Source organism: Maylandia zebra, linkage group LG16 (assembly GCF_041146795.1).
Source record: "Maylandia zebra isolate NMK-2024a linkage group LG16, Mzebra_GT3a, whole genome shotgun sequence".
NCBI lineage: Eukaryota > Metazoa > Chordata > Actinopteri > Cichliformes > Cichlidae > Maylandia > Maylandia zebra.
In genome coordinates this window covers 36,955,354-36,972,283 of record NC_135182.1, presented here as the reverse complement: position 1 = coordinate 36,972,283, position 16,930 = coordinate 36,955,354, and the positions used below count along the sequence as shown (strand labels likewise).

Sequence of the window (16,930 nt, the reverse complement as noted above, 5' to 3'; positions counted from 1 at the left end):
GCCGATCAGCTGATCATTGATCAGTTTCATGATTGAAGTAGCAGCAAGAAGAGGCAGTCGCTCCATATATCGCTTGTTAAGCTTAACGCAGGAATGCTTTACAAACACTCAGAGATGAACTTACACACTTGCTTTACTTCTCTCTGGGATAACTTCCTCGGAGATGAAATGCCGGTTTGGTAGCGAGGCTACAAACACACACAGCTGCTCCAACGTGCTACGGTTACGAGCCCAGTGTCACACGTTTTGTGAGGTGTTTTTTTGATATTTAATGGATCGGATTACATTTTTTATTTCTCTCCGATATCCGATCCAGTAATTTAGGTCAGTATCGGACCGATACGTAATATCGGATCGGTCCATCTGTACTTTGAACACAGCACTGGTGCTCATTTTTGTTTGTTTGTGAGTCACAAATACAAATCTGCTGTGTTCTGCTTCTACTCAAAGTTAAATGTACCAATGTCTGATGTCTTCCTGTGGCAGGTATTCGCCTAGAGTTTGTCAAAGCAATCAAGGATGTGACAGTAAAGGAGCGTGAAACAGCTGAATTCAGCGTGGAGCTGTCACATGACAAGATCCCGGTGGTCTGGTACAAGAACGACGTCCGACTTCATCCCAGCAAAGTTGTTCACATGTCGGCACAGGCGAAGGTTCACACGCTGGCCTTCAAGGAAGTCATCATCGACGACACGTCCATGATCAAAGTAGAGGCCATGGACAAGAGCATGACCGCCATGCTCACTGTCATTGGTCAGTGCCTCCTTTCTAAAGCACATTGAAACAAATGACATAAAAACATAGGACCAGATGACAGGACTTTAGAAAGAACAAACATTAAAGCAATCACAACTCATTCTGATTTAAAAGAAAAAGAAAAAGAAAACAGGTGTAAACAAAGCAAACAGAGCAGGTGACAGCAAGCCACACCCACCAACATCCAAGAGTTCATCCTGTCAGACTGATTCAGACACGCTTCTCTAACGCCTGATTTTCATAATGAACATACGTTTCCCCACACAGAGGGTGACGCCTACTTCACCACTAAGCTGCAGAACTACACAGCAGTGGAGAGGGACGAGGTGAAGCTGGTCTGCGAGCTGAGCAAGGCTGTAGCTGATGTGAAATGGTTTAAGGATGGGAAGGAGATCACCCCCTCCAAGAACATCGCCATTGTCACCGATGGCAAGAAGCGCATCCTGATGGTGAGGAAGGCAGAGAAGGCCAACATCGGAGAGTACACCTGCGACTGCGGCTCGGACAAAACCACAGCTAAGCTCAACATTGAAGGTAAACCATGGATCTGTCCCAGCTCTCATGCTTTATGCATGCTGCTTCTCTGAAAATCTCTGAACACGTTCAGTTTTCAGCTGTTGGTAAAAGTCCATGTAAATACAATCAGTCTGACCTTTGACCTGACAAACAGAAACCAAAGTGTTTGGTAACGAGCTGAGACGGTAATAAACGGATCATTTGGCATCTGTAGCCGTCGTATCTGGATATGTGCTTTGTTAGTTACAGTTCAGCTGTTTGAAGACCTTTGACGTGAACATAAATGATGTTTTGTTCTGATAAGCACAGAGGTCACCAGGCTGTCAGAGCTTTGTCAGCATTTATCTCTCTCTGTAGAAACGTTGGAGAGGAGCACCGGTTGGGTTTCTTGGTGGATCCTCAGCTTTGTAGATTAGAGCCTCATCATTGGCGAAGTTAAATTTGACTGCTTTAACAAACAGGCGCTCCACGGGTGAAGATGTTGCTGGTTTTTATAGTGATTTCTGTCCTTTTGCAGAGCGGGATATCAAAGTTGTCCGTCCGCTGTACAGTGTGGAGGTCACGGAGACAGAAACAGCCAAGTTTGAGACTGAGATTTCTGAGGAGGATGTCCATGGAAACTGGAAGCTGAAGGGAGAAGCTCTTCATCAGTCAGCTGTGAGTCTGCAGTGACCCGCCTGGCAGTCGGTTTCATATTCATCGCCACAGAGATGCTTTCAGCTGACTTTCATGTGCTCGTGTTTACCTCAGGATGTTGAGATTAAGGAGGAAGGAACCAGACACCTACTGATCCTCTACAACGTCTGCATGGACATGGCAGGACCCGTTGACTTCTCTGCAGCCAACGCCAGATCCAGCGCCCAGCTCAGAGTCAAAGGTCAGAGGTCATTTTAGCCCTTATTTTTTAAACGATGGACAAAACGTCTCTGACACGGAGGAAGCTCCGTGCCGTTTGGCTGAAGCACACACAAACAGCAGCCCTGGTTTCTGTCACACACGGGTGTCGCACGTCTCTGTAAGTGTTCAGCCAATCAGGGCCTGTGGTTATTTTCACCACTTCAGTCTTTATCTGAAGGCAGGCTGCTCTCTGATTGGAGGAGCAGTAACCTGAAACACGAACCAGACCACAGGATCTCCAGCAAGTGCACGCCGGTTCATTTGTTGAAGGAGCTAACCATGTCTTTACCCTCAGCTCGGTCCATCACGCTGGTCCATCCTCTGAAGGACGTGACGGTGACGGCTGGAGAGACGGCCATCTTTGAGTGCGAGCTGTCATACGAGGGCATCGCGGTGGAGTGGTTCCTGGGAGGGCAGAGGATGGAGGCCAGCGACCGGGTGAGTCTGACCACAGCAGCGCCCGCCTCTCCTGTAACTCGCTCCACACCGGAGAAACCGCTCACAGAGCTTTTCCTCCTTTTTAACAAAATGTTTCTCACTCATAAAACTTCTGCTTCACCACAAAAGAAGAAGGAAAAGAAATGGGACGACAGAAATAAAGAAAGTTAGTGTGGATCCAGTAAAACACTAAAAAATAACAGAGCGTTACTTTTATTAAGCCTTGAGAATTTTAGCGATTTCCTGCAAAAAACCGAGTTGGTGCAAAAAGAAATGATTTCATAGTTTCTGTTGTGATCACACAGACAGCATTAATGAAATACTATCTTTGTGATAAGAAAGCTTTGCTTATATGTTTTGTATTTCTGTTCTCACATTTGTAACATTTTCACTCCAGATTTGGAAACTTTTCTCTTTGGTTAGAAAATCCGAGCATACAAACCTTCTTTAGTGTGATTTAAAATGTGAGATGGGACCTTTTAGTGGAAACAGGTTTTCTTCAGGCACAAACAGACCTGCACTGAGTCTGTCACACGTCTGATTTTAAACAATCGCCATCAGGACACGTTTACGGTCGCCGGGCTCTGATTTGTTCCTGTCTCTGAGCAACAAAGCTGAGTTTTAAAAGAATTTCAAAATCTGAATCCCAGTTTGGATTATGAAGAAAAGACACGAGTTTTGTTTTGCAGATGAGGACAAGTTGTCTTTGTGATGTTTGATGTTTCTCTGGTTCTGCAGAGGCTGCAGCTAAAAATATCTGGGAGATAAACATGCGGCTCTTATCTGTGACTCTGACCCTCGAGTGTCGCCTTATCTGCACAAAGGCCTCAGATTCTTTCATCTCCATTAAATAAACAAATGTTTCTCAGCAGGTCGAGGTCATTTTGTGTTCCTGGTAGTTTCTAAACATATTACATGTGCTTGAATTAATAATCATGTTTTGCATTATAAGGAATGCATCAGCCAAACTAAATCTGCACTACTCGACCATCATTTGTTCGAACGAAGATTCCCCTCAGATGCTGTTTTCACTGTTTAACTGTTAGAGCACCAGATCCTCTCCCTGCTCACCTTTACTCATCGTCCTTTTGCGACTCTCTCTGTTATTTTTCTCTGAGAAAATCCTCAAAACACACCAAGTCCTGCTGTCTGAAGTTGCCTGTAGCTCTTCCTTTGTACTTCCTCTCCCATCACACTGTTTTTCTGTTTTCCAGCTTCCCTCTGTCACTGATATCTCAGATCTCAGCTGTAAGTCAAAAGCTTCTACCTGGACCCCGTTCCTACCGTTTGGGTCAAAGCCTGTCTACCCTCTCTGCTTCCCCTCATATCTGCTCTCATCTGCTCCTCACTACCACTGGAGCTGTTCCCAAAGCTGTGGTGATCACCCCAATACTGAAAAAAAAAACAGGATCCCAGTAATTTTGATCATTTCCGTCTCCAATTGACCATTTCTATCAAAACTTCTTGAAAAGACAGTCGCCGCACAACTCCACTCATACTTCACTAATAATAATCTGCATGAACAGTTCCAGTCTGGTGTTCGTCCCTCCCACAGCACTGAAACTAATAAAAATACTCACTGATCTTCTCATGGAAGCTGACTCTGGTTTACTCTCCATTCTTATTCTCCTCGATCTCACTGCTGCCTTTGATACTCCTCAGTAGGCTCGCCTCCATCGGTCTCTCCCATATCCCACTAGCTTTAAATCGCACTCAGTTTATTCGACTTAAATCCTTCACTTCTCAGCCCTTTCCTCTGGTTGCAGGCGTGCAGGGATCTGTCCTGGGGCCCCTTCGTTTCATTATCTAGCTTCTTCCGCTTGGACACATTTCACTGCTATGCCGATGACACCCAGCTGTATCTGTCCACTAAACCTGATTCTGCTCTCCCCCGTCCTCTCTCACCCTCTGCTTAGCTGAACTAAATTCATGGTTCTCTTCCAATTTTCTCAAACTCAACAGTAACAAATCCTCCTGGTCGGCACTAAACAAACACTGTCCACAACTAACAGCTTTTCTGTTACAGTCTCCGTTTCTCCATGTGTGAAAAGTCTGCGTGTCATCGGCGATGGTACTCGATCTTTTAGCTCCCACATCAGTAACGTCTCTCAGTCCGCATATTTCCAACTCCGTAACCTTAATCGTCTCCGTCCTTTTCTCGCCCCACATGCCGCTGCCATCCTTGTTCATAGCCCGGTCACTTCCCGGATCGATTACAGCAACTCTCTTCTTTTTGGTCGTAGTCAAAAATCTATCCATCAGCTTCAGCGTGTCCAGAACTCTGCTGCTCGTATCATCACCAGGACTCTTTCTATGGTAAATGGCCTGTATTTATATAGCGCTTTACCAGTCCCTAAGGACCCCAAAGCGCTTTACACACTCCAAAGTGTGGGGAGTGAGTTGGAGGGTGGGGTGGGCTGCTTTTAACTATGTAAAGCACTTTGTGCTACATTTTTTCTGTATGAAAAGTGCTTTATAAATAAAGATTGATTGATTGATTGATTGACATATTCAGTCATCCACCCATTCACACACACATTCACACACTGGTGATGTGACCAGAAGCCAGTGAAGCAGCCACAGCCACCCTGGGGCGCACTGACAGAGGCGAGGCTGCCGGACACTGGCGCCACTGGGCCCTCTGACCACCACCAGTAGGCAACGGGTGAAGTGTCTTGCCCAAGGACACAACGACCGAGACTGTCCAAGCCGGGGCCCGAACCGGCAACCTTCCGATTACAAGGCGAACTCCCAACTCTTGAGCCACGATCACCCATGCACCACGTCAGCCCTGCTCTGCAGCAGCTTCACTGGCTTCTGGTTAAATACCGCATCAATTTCAAGATACTTTTGTGCACATTCAAGGCTACCCATCATCTCTCGCCTTCATACCGCTCTGGTTCAGATCACCGTCCCTTCCCCCCGGCTAGCCACCGTGGGGCGCAAGGCTTTCTGCTGCTCTGCCCCCCATCATCCCTTCCTCCTGAGATAAGAAACATCACTTCCCTCCCTCTTTTTAAGTCCAGACTCAAACTTCTACATAAATGTTTCCATCCTGCTACTTTCATTTATTTTATTTATTTGTTCAATGTTTTATCCTTATTATCTTGTAAATTGTTATGTTTGCTGTTGTTATTGCTTGTGTACAGTGTCCTTGAGTGCTTCGAAAGGCGCTTTGTTAAATAAAACAATTATGATTATGATTATTATTCCATCCATCCATTCGCTTCGGCTTGTCACGGGGGCGCTGGAGCCTATCCCAGCTGTCATAGGGCGAGAGGCGGGGTACACCCTGGACAGGTCGCTAGTCTGTCGCAGGGCTGACACACAGGGACAGACAACCATTCACTCCCACATTCACACCTATGGGCAATTTGGATTCATCAATTAACCTATCCCCACAAACTATTATTATTATTATTATTATTATTATTATTTATTTATTTATTTATTTATTTATTTATTTATTTATTATGACGTTTTTTCAGAATTTTAAATTTTTGGATATTTTTGAACAGTGTTTTTTAGCAGGTGAGTGTCTGAACCCAAATAATGAATTAATAAAGCTTAATTATGAATTAAAATCACGAATGAGTTTTATTTAAAAACACAAAGGAGTTGAATTCATTGCTGGAGAAAATGAGGTTAAAGTGGAAAAAGCAGCCCAGTGATAGAAACCTGCCCGTGTGTGAAAGAGAGCAGCTCGATCAGCTGAATAATAAATTAGTAAAGTGAAATTTATTCTGTTGATATGACCAAAGGTTTTCACTCATTTCTAAAAACACATCTGCAGAAAATTCTTAAATATTTTATTATGATGTAGCTTCTCAAAGTGAATCAAGGCTGGAAGTTTGTGGACAAAAAAAAATAAAAACGGTATTTTTCCCTGATTTCATCAGTTTGACACTCGGAGTTATTCAGTCATCGCTCAGACTCGCCGCCTGTTAGCAAACGAACCAGAATAAGTGTAATTATTATTTATAATGATTATTTAAGTGACGGCCCTGTATCTGTGTCCATGGTGACGCGTTCAGCTCGTGTTCGTGTGCAAGCGTGACGCTCGCTTTGTTTTCGGTTCCTGCAGGTGAAGACTCGGGTGGCGGGCCGAGTTCACACTTTGACCGTCCGAGACGTGAACCTGTCGGAGGCCGGCGAGGTCAAACTTACTGCCAAGGACTTCCAGACTCAGGCTCAGCTTATCGTCAGAGGTACGGCACGCGCTCAGACTGGGCTCCGAGGATCGAGGACAAAGCATTTCTAACAGGAGGCTGTGGTTACCACCTGTTAACCACGTCTGTCTCTGTACCTTTAGAGCCAGCGGTTGAGTTCACAAAGCCTCTGGAGGATCAGACGGTGGAGGAGGAAGCCACGGCCACTCTGGAGTGTGAGGTTTCCCGTGAGAATGCTGAGGTACGATGGTTCAGGGAGGGACAGGAGCTCAGAAAGACCAAGAAGTACGACACCATCGTGGACGGACGCAAGAGAGCTCTGATCATTCACGACTGCTCTCCTGAAGATGCCAAGTTGTACACATGTGATGCCAAAGACTTCAAGACTTCTTGTTTCCTGGAAGTTACACGTAAGGACCTTAACCAGGCTTTAATCTTTCAAATCTGCTGTCGCACCTCCAGCTGAGGTAAAGCATAACTGTGCTCATGCTGTGGCCTTTTCCATTCACAGCTCCGTATGTTGAGTTTACAAAGCCTCTGCAGGATGTTGAGGTCAGAGAGAAGGAGTCTGCCAAGTTTGAATGTGAAGTTTCTCGTGAGTCTGCCAAGGTGAGCTCAGCAGGATGCAAACAGTCGCTGCTGTCCTGTCGATCAGACTGAAACCGCTCTCACACTCTCGACTAACCCTTGTGTCGTCATTTTTCAAGGTTCGCTGGTTCAAGGACGGTGGCGAGATCAGGAAAGGAAAGAAGTACGAGATCATCGCCAAGGGAGTCCAGAGAATCCTTATCATCCACAAGTCTGTGTTTGATGATGAAGCCGAGTACGAATGTGACGCGAGAACCTCCAAGACCTCTGGCATACTCACCGTCATCGGTGAGGAACATTATTCATCTATTTCAGGGGTAGGCAACTCCAGGCCTCGAGTGCCGGTGTCCTGCAGGTTTTAGATGTGTCCATGATCCATCACAGCTGATTTAAAGGGCTAAATGACTCCTCAGCATTTCTTGAAGTTCTCCAGAGGCCTGGTAATGAACTAACCATGTGATTCAGGTGTGTTGAACCCGGGGTGCAATCTAAAACCTGCAGGACACCGGCACTCGAGGCCTGGAGTTGCCCACCCCTGATTTATTTTATGTGTTTGATTCATGTTGAATTTCCAGTTTCACCAACCTTCCAATGAGAAAAAAAGTGACGTTTTTATTCATGTCAGCCACAGATGTTTGTTCTGCTGGAAAATAAAACGTCATTCACTGATGACGGTCAGCTTTCTAACCACTGCAGGAAATTTCTCTGCTGAAGAAATATTCTTGTAAAAACTATAAACATATGATTTTAGGCTCGACTTAATAGATGGATATTTCTCTGTAAATGAACTCCTGGTGCTCGTGTTTCCTTCAGAGGAGGCAGCCAGGTTTACAAAGAACCTGTCCAACGTGGAGGGAACAGAGACGAACACCGTGAAGATGATCTGCGAAGTGTCGAAGGCCGGCGCTGAGGTTACCTGGTATCGAGGGGACGAGGAGCTCCCAGAGGGAGGTCGCTACGACCAACAGACGGACGGACGCAAGAGGATCCTGATCATCCGGGACCTGAGGATGGAGGACGCTGGTGATTACAACTGCAGGCTGAGTCCCACCATCAGGACATCCGCCACGCTCAAACTCAACGGTAAAACACGTCGCTTACTTTTTGATTTTATAGAAGAAACTGAAGTCACCAATTACCTACCCGAGTCATTATTTTCTTTGTAATGATTTCAAAAGCAATCTGAAGAGCAAAACAAAGAACGTGGAGAAATCCACTAATCCACCAAACCTTAACTCCGCCTTCTTCTCCTTTGCAGAACTGGCAGCTGAGTTCCTCGCTCGGCCTCAGAACCAGGAAGTGGTGGAGGGCGAGAAGGCAGAGTTCTCCTGCTCTGTCTCCAAAGACACCTACGAAGTAAAATGGTTCAGAGGAGACAAAGAGATAGAAGCTGGAGACAAGTACGGCATCATCAGTGAAGGAAAACGAAGAGCTCTTATTGTGAAAAGCTGTGAGCTGAAGGATGAGGGAGGCTACACTGCACACATTGGCACTGTTAAAGCCGTGGCAGATCTGCTAGTGATCGGTAAGACACTTATGGTCTTTGTCATATCTTATTACAGATTTCAGAATGCAGGTTTGGTTTTATTAAGTTTGAATTCTGTTTTAGAAAAACTGAGGATCATAACTCCGATCAAAGACACCGAGGTGAAGGAGGGAGGCGAGATCGTGTTTAACTGCGAGACCAACACGGAAGGAGCGAAGGCCAAGTGGCTGAAGAATGAGGAGACCATTTTTGAGAGCAGCAAGTACATGATGGCTCAAAGGGACAACGTCTTCTCTCTGAGGATCAGAGACGCCCAGAAGGCTGATGAGGCCGTCTATACCGTCAGCCTGACCAATCACAGAGGAGAGCTCGCCAAGTGCACTGCCAGCGCTAAAGTGGCAGGTGAGTGGGCAGTAACAGTATCTGAGTGAAGTTACAGGCTGGATTTGACTCTTTAATGAAACCAGGGCCAGCTTCCTGAGTGCTGAGTGCTTCTTTAGTTGTTCTTGTGACTCTACTGTACACACAGCCTTATTTTATTATCTGTATATGGCTCACAGTAATGTTGAAACATATTTAGGAGTTTATACAACGGCTGTCTCCATTATGTTTAATATTATAGCACCTTTTGGCAGGTCAGTGTCCTAAACCTGTTCTCAGTAATCGCAGACGTGACTCTGAAAGACAGATGGATGTGTCAGCTTTGTTATAAAGCAAAGAAAGCTGAAAATCATCTGAAGAATTCAGAATAACTGAAGTTCTGTTTCTTCCAAGAGTATCAGGACGTTTGATCCAAAGCAGCCGTTTCTTGCTCAGTGACTTTGTTGCACGTACTCCTTTGTTTCTTTACGTTCACCCTGAAATCATTTGGTCCTCCACAGAGGAGAAACTGAGGTTCTTGGAGCCAATCGAGGACAATGAGACTCAGGAGAAGAAGACCGTCAGCTTCGTCTGTAAGGTGAACAGGCCCGGGGCGACGGTGAGGTGGCTGAAGGCTGGTCAGGAGGTGACACTCAGCAAACGCATCGTCTACAGAGTCGATGGCCTGAAGCACAGCCTGACCGTTAAGGACTGCATCATGGAAGACGAGGGCGAGTACACGGCCGTGGTCGGAGATGACAAATGTGCAGCTGAGCTGATCATTAGCGAGGCACCCACAGACTTCACGGCACAGCTCAAAGACCAGACCATTACAGAGTTCGAGGATGCAGAGTTCACTTGCAAGCTGAGCAAGGAGAAGGCTGCCGTCAAGTGGTACAGGGAAGGACGAGAGATTCGAGCGGGCCCCAGGTATGACAGATCTGCGTCTGCTGTTGTTTCGATCCAAAGGAACACAAATCAAATGCTAATCAACCAAGAAAATATTCAGAAAGTTAAAATTTGGGATACGTGGTCATGACAGAGGATTACAAAAGCCTGAAGCTTCTGGGACCTTGTGTTACCTTTGATTTAAAATAAAGTGCAGTGGTGTACAGAGGCAAAATTACACAGCTGATGCTGTTATCTAAGTCTTATAGTATCATATACATGACTGTACCAAGTTCCTGATGTTTGTTGTGTTTTTACAGATATCAAATGGAAAAAGAAGGAAAGACGTGCAGACTGATCATTAAGGTGTGCAGGCCTGATGACGAGTGTGAATATGCCTGTGGTGTGGATGAGAGGAGGACGAGAGCGAGGCTCTTTGTTGAAGGTGAGATGTTTGTTTCTTTTTGTCTTCAAAAGCAAAGATTTATTCGACGAATCTTCTTGTGAGATGTGTTTTTATGTTGCGCAGAGACCCCAGTGGAAATCATCAGACCACCGCAGGACGTGTTCGAACCTCCGGGTTCAGACATCGTGTTTGAGGTGGAGCTCAACAAAGACAGGGTGGAGGTGAAGTGGATGAGGAACAACATGATCATCGTCCAGGGAGACAAATACCAGATGATCAGCGAGGGTAAAGTCCACAGACTGCAGGTCTGTGAAATTAGACCCAGAGATCAGGGAGAGTACAGGATCGTGGCCAAAGACAAGGATGCCCGGGCCAAGCTGGAGCTGGCAGGTGAGTCAACTTCACATGCAAACAGGTAGTGAAACGCATTTCAAGAAATGTTAAAGAAATCACTGATTTAACAGACTTTTAGAAAGTTGTAAACAAACAAATCTTTTCTTGACACTTTATGAAGCATCCAAGTTGTTTTGGGAATATAGTTGTAGACGCAAAGCATAACACGCAGTTTTATTTTAAGATGATATCCACCAGTTTGGACTGCTCTGTGTTATGCAGGGCGAATTAAACAGTACAAATTTCTCCTCTGTCTCTCCTGCAGCTGTTCCAAAGATTAAAACCACCGACCAGAACCTGGTGACAGATGCCGGTAAACCCTTTGTCATGACTGTGCCTTATGACGCGTACCCTCGTGCTGATGCCGAGTGGTTTTTTGAAGGCACCAGTCTTCCTGTCCAGAATATTGACACCTCTTTGGACAAGACCGAGTACCGCCTGAAGAGCCCTGCCAAGGAGGACCAGGGCCGGTACAAGGTGGTAATTAAGAACAAGCATGGTGAGGGTGAAGCCTTTATCAACCTGGATGTGATTGGTGAGTCTGTGATCAGATAACTGCTCAGTCCTCTGTCGGAGGATATCACCAGAGTTTCTGAGTGTTGTCCTGGTGGTTTTCCAGATGTACCGGGACCCATCAAGAACCTGAGAGTGGTTGACACTGTTGATGGCGAGGTCAGTTTGGCCTGGGAGGAACCTGAGAATGACGGTGGCAGCAAGATTATCGCCTATGTTGTAGAAAGACGGGATGTGAAGCGCAAGACCTGGACTGTGGCTACAGACCGTGCTGACACTCCAGAGTACTGTGTCAGTGGCCTGCAGAAGGAATCCTTTTACCTCTTCAGAGTCTGTGCTCGAAACAGAGTTGGCAGCGGACCCGCTGTTGCAACCGAAGATGCCGTCCAGGCCAAAAACAAGTTTGGTAAGCAACACCCCGAGATCCCCGCTCCACTAATCCTAACCCCATCTCCACACTCGTCCTAATCATGTCCGTCACATTTTTGTTTCCTAACTTTAGATGTTCCAGATGCTCCTGAAAATGTTGCAGTAGAGTCAGTGAACAAGTTTGGTGCCACCATCACTTGGGAGCCCCCCAAGTTTGACGGTGGCTCTGAGATCACTGCTTATGTGATTGAGCTCCGTGACAGAACATCTGTTAAGTGGGAGGCAGCCTTAGTCTGTGCTGCCGATGACCGCTTGGCTATGCTGAACGACGTGGTGGAGTACAAGGAGTACATCTTTAGAGTCCGAGCAGAGAACAAGGCTGGCATCGGCAGGCCCAGTGCTGCCACCAACCCCGTCAAGATCATGGATCCCATCGGTGAGCTCACTCTCAATGTTTCTATCTAAGTCCTGTGTAGAAATATCAAACAGTCTGATTTTGCTCATGTCTTGTGCCCACAGAGAGGCCGAGCCCACCTCTGAACCTGAACTTTAGTGACCAAATCAAGACAGCAGTCACGTTGACCTGGGAGACGCCCATAAACAACGGTGGCAGCATGATTACAGGATACATCATTGAGAAATGTGAGGACGGCTCTGACAAGTGGCTCCGCTGCAACGCCAGACTGTGTCCTGACCTCTCCTACCGGGTATGCAGCCAACCTGAAGAGTCTGCCTTTATTCTGATTCAACCTCAGCGCAGTTACATTTTTCTTCCTGGTCTGGATTGTTTTGTTGTTTTCTTCAGGTGTCTGGACTAAAACCTGGTCAGAAGTACCTCTACAGAGTTTGCGCTGAGAATGCCGCCGGTGTCTCCGATCCAGCCGAGCAGCTGGGACCACTGCTTGCCGATGATCCTCATTGTGCGTGCAACAAGCATAAACTCAACCAACCACTTCTTCTTTATAAATCCAAGTAGTTCACTGGATGTGCTTTCACAACCAAATGTTTCTCTCTTGGCAGTTGGTCCAACCTTTGATCTGAGTGGCTTCAGGAAAGGCCTGGAGGTGATTGTTCCTCAGCCTCTAACAATTAGAGTTCCCATTACTGGATACCCAACCCCTGTGGCCAAGTGGACCTTTGGCGAGAAGGAGCTGACCCCAGCGGATGAGCGTGTCTCCATGGTGACGAAGCCTACGCACACGGAACTGACGATATCTCCTAGTGTTCGTCCAGACAAAGGCATCTACACCCTGCAGCTGGAGAACGACGTATCCTCTGTCTCTGGAGATATTGATGTCAACGTCATCGGTAAGAACCCATGACCATGTGATCAAGTTTAGCAATGATGGTGCTTATTTTAATAGACAGCTCATTTTATTGTGGTACAGAGACGTCTGTTACCCCCAAATCATCTAGAAACAAACCCAAAAGAAGAAAACTGATGGAAGTCTTTTTCATCTTATTTTCCCAGCATGCCCCAGTGCTCCGAAGGACTTCAAAGTGGCTGAAGTGACCCGTCAACATGTCCACTTGATGTGGGAGGCACCTGAACACGATGGAGGAAGTCCAGTGACACACTATCAGATTGAGAAGAGAGAAGTTTCTCGCAAGACATGGGCCAAGGTACTTTCAGCTCATTTCAGTAATGTCATCTTTGGCGCTGTACGTAATAAAAATATTTCAGCTCATCACAAAATGTAAACTGAGTGAATTACCTGGTTTTGTGTGAAAAAGTAACCGCCTTCTAAAAATAATACATGAATGTGCAGCTCCTTTCTGAGCTACCAACGAAAAGTTTTAGAGGTTTTCAGATGGTGCAAAATGCAGCTGCTTGCTTTTTAACTAAAACTGAAAAATTTGAGCACATTCGAGCAGATTCTAAGCTGCTCACCTACGAGGCTTTCACTGGTTTGGCACCATCATACCTCTCTAATCTTTTGCACCTTTACAGTGGGGCAAAAAAGTATTTAGTCAGCCACCGATTGTGCAAGTTCCCCCACTTAAAATGATGACAGAGGTCAGTAATTTGCACCAGAGGTACACTTCAACTGTGAGAGACAGAATGTGAAAAAAAAATCCATGAATCCACATGGTAGGATTTGTAAAGAATTTATTGGTAAATCAGGGTGGAAAATAAGTATTTGGTCACCTCAAACAAGGAAAATCTCTGGCTCTCACAGACCTGTAACGTCTTCTGTAAGAAGCTTTTCTGTCCCCCACTCGTTACCTGTATGAATGGCACCTGTTTGAACTCATCATCTGTATAAAAGACACCTGTCCACAGCCTCAAACAGTCAGACTCCAAACTCCGCCATGGCCAAGACCAAAGAGCTTTCGAAGGACACCAGGAAAAGTATTGTAGACCTGCACCAGACTGGGAAGAGTGAATCTACAATAGGCAAGCAGTTTGGTGTGAAAAAACCACCTGTGGGAGCAATCATCAGAAAATGGAAGACATACAAGACCACTGATAATCTCCCTCCATCTGGGGCTCCACGCAAGATCTCATCCCGTGGGGTCAAAATGATCATGAGGACGGTGAGCAAAGATCCCAGAACCACACGGGGGGACCTGGTGAATGACCTGCAGAGAGCTGGGACCAAAGTAACAAAGGTCACCATCAGTAACACACTACAACGGCAGGGAATCAAATCCCGCAGTGCCAGACGTGTTCCGCTGCTGAAGCCAGTGCATGTCCAGGCCCGTCTGAAGTTTGCCAGAGAGCACATGGATGATACAGCAGAGGATTGGGAGAATGTCATGTGGTCAGATGAAACCAAAGTAGAACTTTTTGGTATAAACTCAACTCGTCGTGTTTGGAGGAAGAAGAATACTGAGTTGCATCCCAAGAACACCATACCTACTGTGAAGCATGGGGGTGGAAACATCATGCTATGGGGCTGTTTTTCTGCCAAGGGGACAGGACGACTGATCCGTGTTAAGGACAGAATGAATGGGGCCATGTATCGTGAGATTTTGAGCCAAAACCTCCTTCCATCAGTGAGAACTTTGAAGATGAAACCAGGCTGGGTCTTCCAACATGACAATGATCCAAAACACACCGCCCGGGCAACAAAGGAGTGGCTCCGTAAGAAGCATTTGAAAGTCCTGGAGTGGCCTAGCCAGTCTCCAGACCTCAACCCCATAGAAAATCTGTGGCGGGAGTTGAAAGGCCGTGTTGCTCGGCGACAGCCCCAAAACATCACTGCTCTCGAGAAGATCTGCATGGAGGAATGGGCCAAAATACCAGCTACTGTGTGTGCAAACCTGGTAAAGACCTATAGTAAACGTTTGACCTCTGTTATTGCCAACAAAGGTTATGTTACAAAGTATTGAGTTGTATTTTTGTTATTGACCAAATACTTATTTTCCACCCTGATTTACCAATAAATTCTTTACAAATCCTACCATGTGGATTCATGGATTTTTTTTTTCACATTCTGTCTCTCACAGTTGAAGTGTACCTCTGGTGCAAATTACTGACCTCTGTCATCATTTTAGGTGGGGGAACTTGCACAATCGCTGGCTGACTAAATACTTTTTTGCCCCACTGTATGTTCCATCTCGTGCGCTCCCATCTCAGGACTCTGGCCTTCCAAAGGTTCCTAAAGCCAGAAAAAAGACAGTTGGGGAGCGTGCTTTTTCTTTTCGTGCCCTGTTTTTGTGGAACAACCTCCCTCAAGATATTAGGCAGGCTGCTCTGTGGAGGGTTTTAAAGCTAAGTTGAAGACACACTTGTTCAGCCTATCCTACAGGTCTTAATTCTTTGCCTATTCGTTTTTTAAATGTTTATCATTTTTAACTCTGCTTATGTTTTTAACTTGTGTTGCTATGTATCACTTTTATTTATTTATCTCTTTATTTTCAAATCGCTGTACAGCACTTTGTTTGAAAGCGCTTTATAAATAAAGTTATTGTTATTGTTAGCAGCAGTGTTGTTAGGTTTCAGGGCCTGGCTCAAACATGGCACGTGACATGTTGGCTTTTTTATTTTTAAAAACAGAAAACATCACTTCCACAGTGTGAAATAATGTTCACAGACCCAGAAGTCTACCCAGGTCTGAGTTTATTTGCTCAGCAGTGACAGTGACATTTTTCCAGGTGGCTGCTGGCGTCCTTGACCTGGAGCACACGGTAACAGACGTGATTGAAGGAAAGGAGTATCTGTTCAGCGTCTCTGCATGCAACAAGTGCGGACCTGGAGAGCCAGCCTACATCGATGAGCCCATCAATGTCTCTTCTCCTGCAAGTGAGTGTTTTTACACTTCATGTGAAATTAATTGTCTTTGAGTGGAGAAACTGACAGATAACTAGAATCTCACCTGTTTCACGTTCACATATTTTCTCCTGCAGCTGTACCTGATCCACCTGAGAACCTTAAGTGGCGCGATAAGAGTGCCAAGTCCATTTTCCTGTCCTGGGAGCCTCCAAAATACGATGGTGGTGCCCATATTAAAGGCTACGTGGTGGACAAGTGCCAGCGTGGTACAGACAAGTGGGAACCCTGCGGTGATCCCCTCCCTGAACTCAAGTAAGACTTAAGAACTTGTAACTGCCGGTTAAGTTTTTTGGGCCACACGTTATTAGTGTCCTGTCTTTATTTTGGTACAGCTGGATATATTATATGATTTGAACTCACAGGTTCCAGGTTACCGGCCTGGTCGAGGGCCAGTGGTACGCCTACAGAGTCAGAGCTTTTAACAAGCTGGGAGCCAGCCGACCTTGCAGGGCTACCGATGAGATCCAAGCTGTGGACGCTAAGGGTAGGACGGGTTGTGCTCTTCCAGACAGTCACATGACGCTGCAGCCACACACTGCACAAAAAGTGCAGCAGTATAATTTATTTTTGTAATGGATTCTGCAGACTCACTCAGAAATGTGCAGCATCTCTCAGTGATACAGGAGCAAATCTTTCTTATGACAAATAAAAGAATAAGTGAGAATGTGTGGATTTTAAGGATATTACCATCAAGGTTTCAGGCATAGTTGTGATAATATAATATAAGACACATTTCATTTCTCCAAAAGGTGGAAATTCATTTGTTAAAGCAGAACAATTTTATAACTAATTGGCTTAAATAAGCAAAATTATATATAGTTCAGCCAAATAAAATGCAGTATGGCACATATCTGCCGAGAATACACAGTTTT

At 45.7% G+C, this 16,930-nt stretch overlaps 1 protein-coding gene across 6 annotated transcripts in view; it reads left to right on the top strand.

Annotated features, from left to right (window-relative positions):
• Positions 1-16,930, top strand: part of ttn.1 (titin, tandem duplicate 1) — a 175,520-nt gene that overhangs the window by 72,375 nt on the left and 86,215 nt on the right. For all 6 annotated transcript variants that reach the window (XM_076874611.1, XM_076874610.1, XM_076874609.1 and 3 more), the window contains 25 exons: positions 487-753; positions 1,024-1,290; positions 1,790-1,929; positions 2,023-2,149; positions 2,465-2,607; positions 6,692-6,815; positions 6,920-7,186; positions 7,288-7,385; positions 7,484-7,652; positions 8,178-8,447; positions 8,623-8,889; positions 8,974-9,252; positions 9,732-10,140; positions 10,419-10,543; positions 10,628-10,894; positions 11,163-11,432; positions 11,517-11,816; positions 11,913-12,215; positions 12,299-12,486; positions 12,585-12,699; positions 12,800-13,087; positions 13,251-13,402; positions 15,881-16,028; positions 16,133-16,310; positions 16,421-16,542. In XM_076874611.1, coding sequence (XP_076730726.1) covers positions 487-753; positions 1,024-1,290; positions 1,790-1,929; positions 2,023-2,149; positions 2,465-2,607; positions 6,692-6,815; positions 6,920-7,186; positions 7,288-7,385; positions 7,484-7,652; positions 8,178-8,447; positions 8,623-8,889; positions 8,974-9,252; positions 9,732-10,140; positions 10,419-10,543; positions 10,628-10,894; positions 11,163-11,432; positions 11,517-11,816; positions 11,913-12,215; positions 12,299-12,486; positions 12,585-12,699; positions 12,800-13,087; positions 13,251-13,402; positions 15,881-16,028; positions 16,133-16,310; positions 16,421-16,542 — 5,283 coding nt within the window. The remainder of the gene's footprint in view (positions 1-486; positions 754-1,023; positions 1,291-1,789; positions 1,930-2,022; positions 2,150-2,464; positions 2,608-6,691; positions 6,816-6,919; positions 7,187-7,287; positions 7,386-7,483; positions 7,653-8,177; positions 8,448-8,622; positions 8,890-8,973; positions 9,253-9,731; positions 10,141-10,418; positions 10,544-10,627; positions 10,895-11,162; positions 11,433-11,516; positions 11,817-11,912; positions 12,216-12,298; positions 12,487-12,584; positions 12,700-12,799; positions 13,088-13,250; positions 13,403-15,880; positions 16,029-16,132; positions 16,311-16,420; positions 16,543-16,930) is intronic.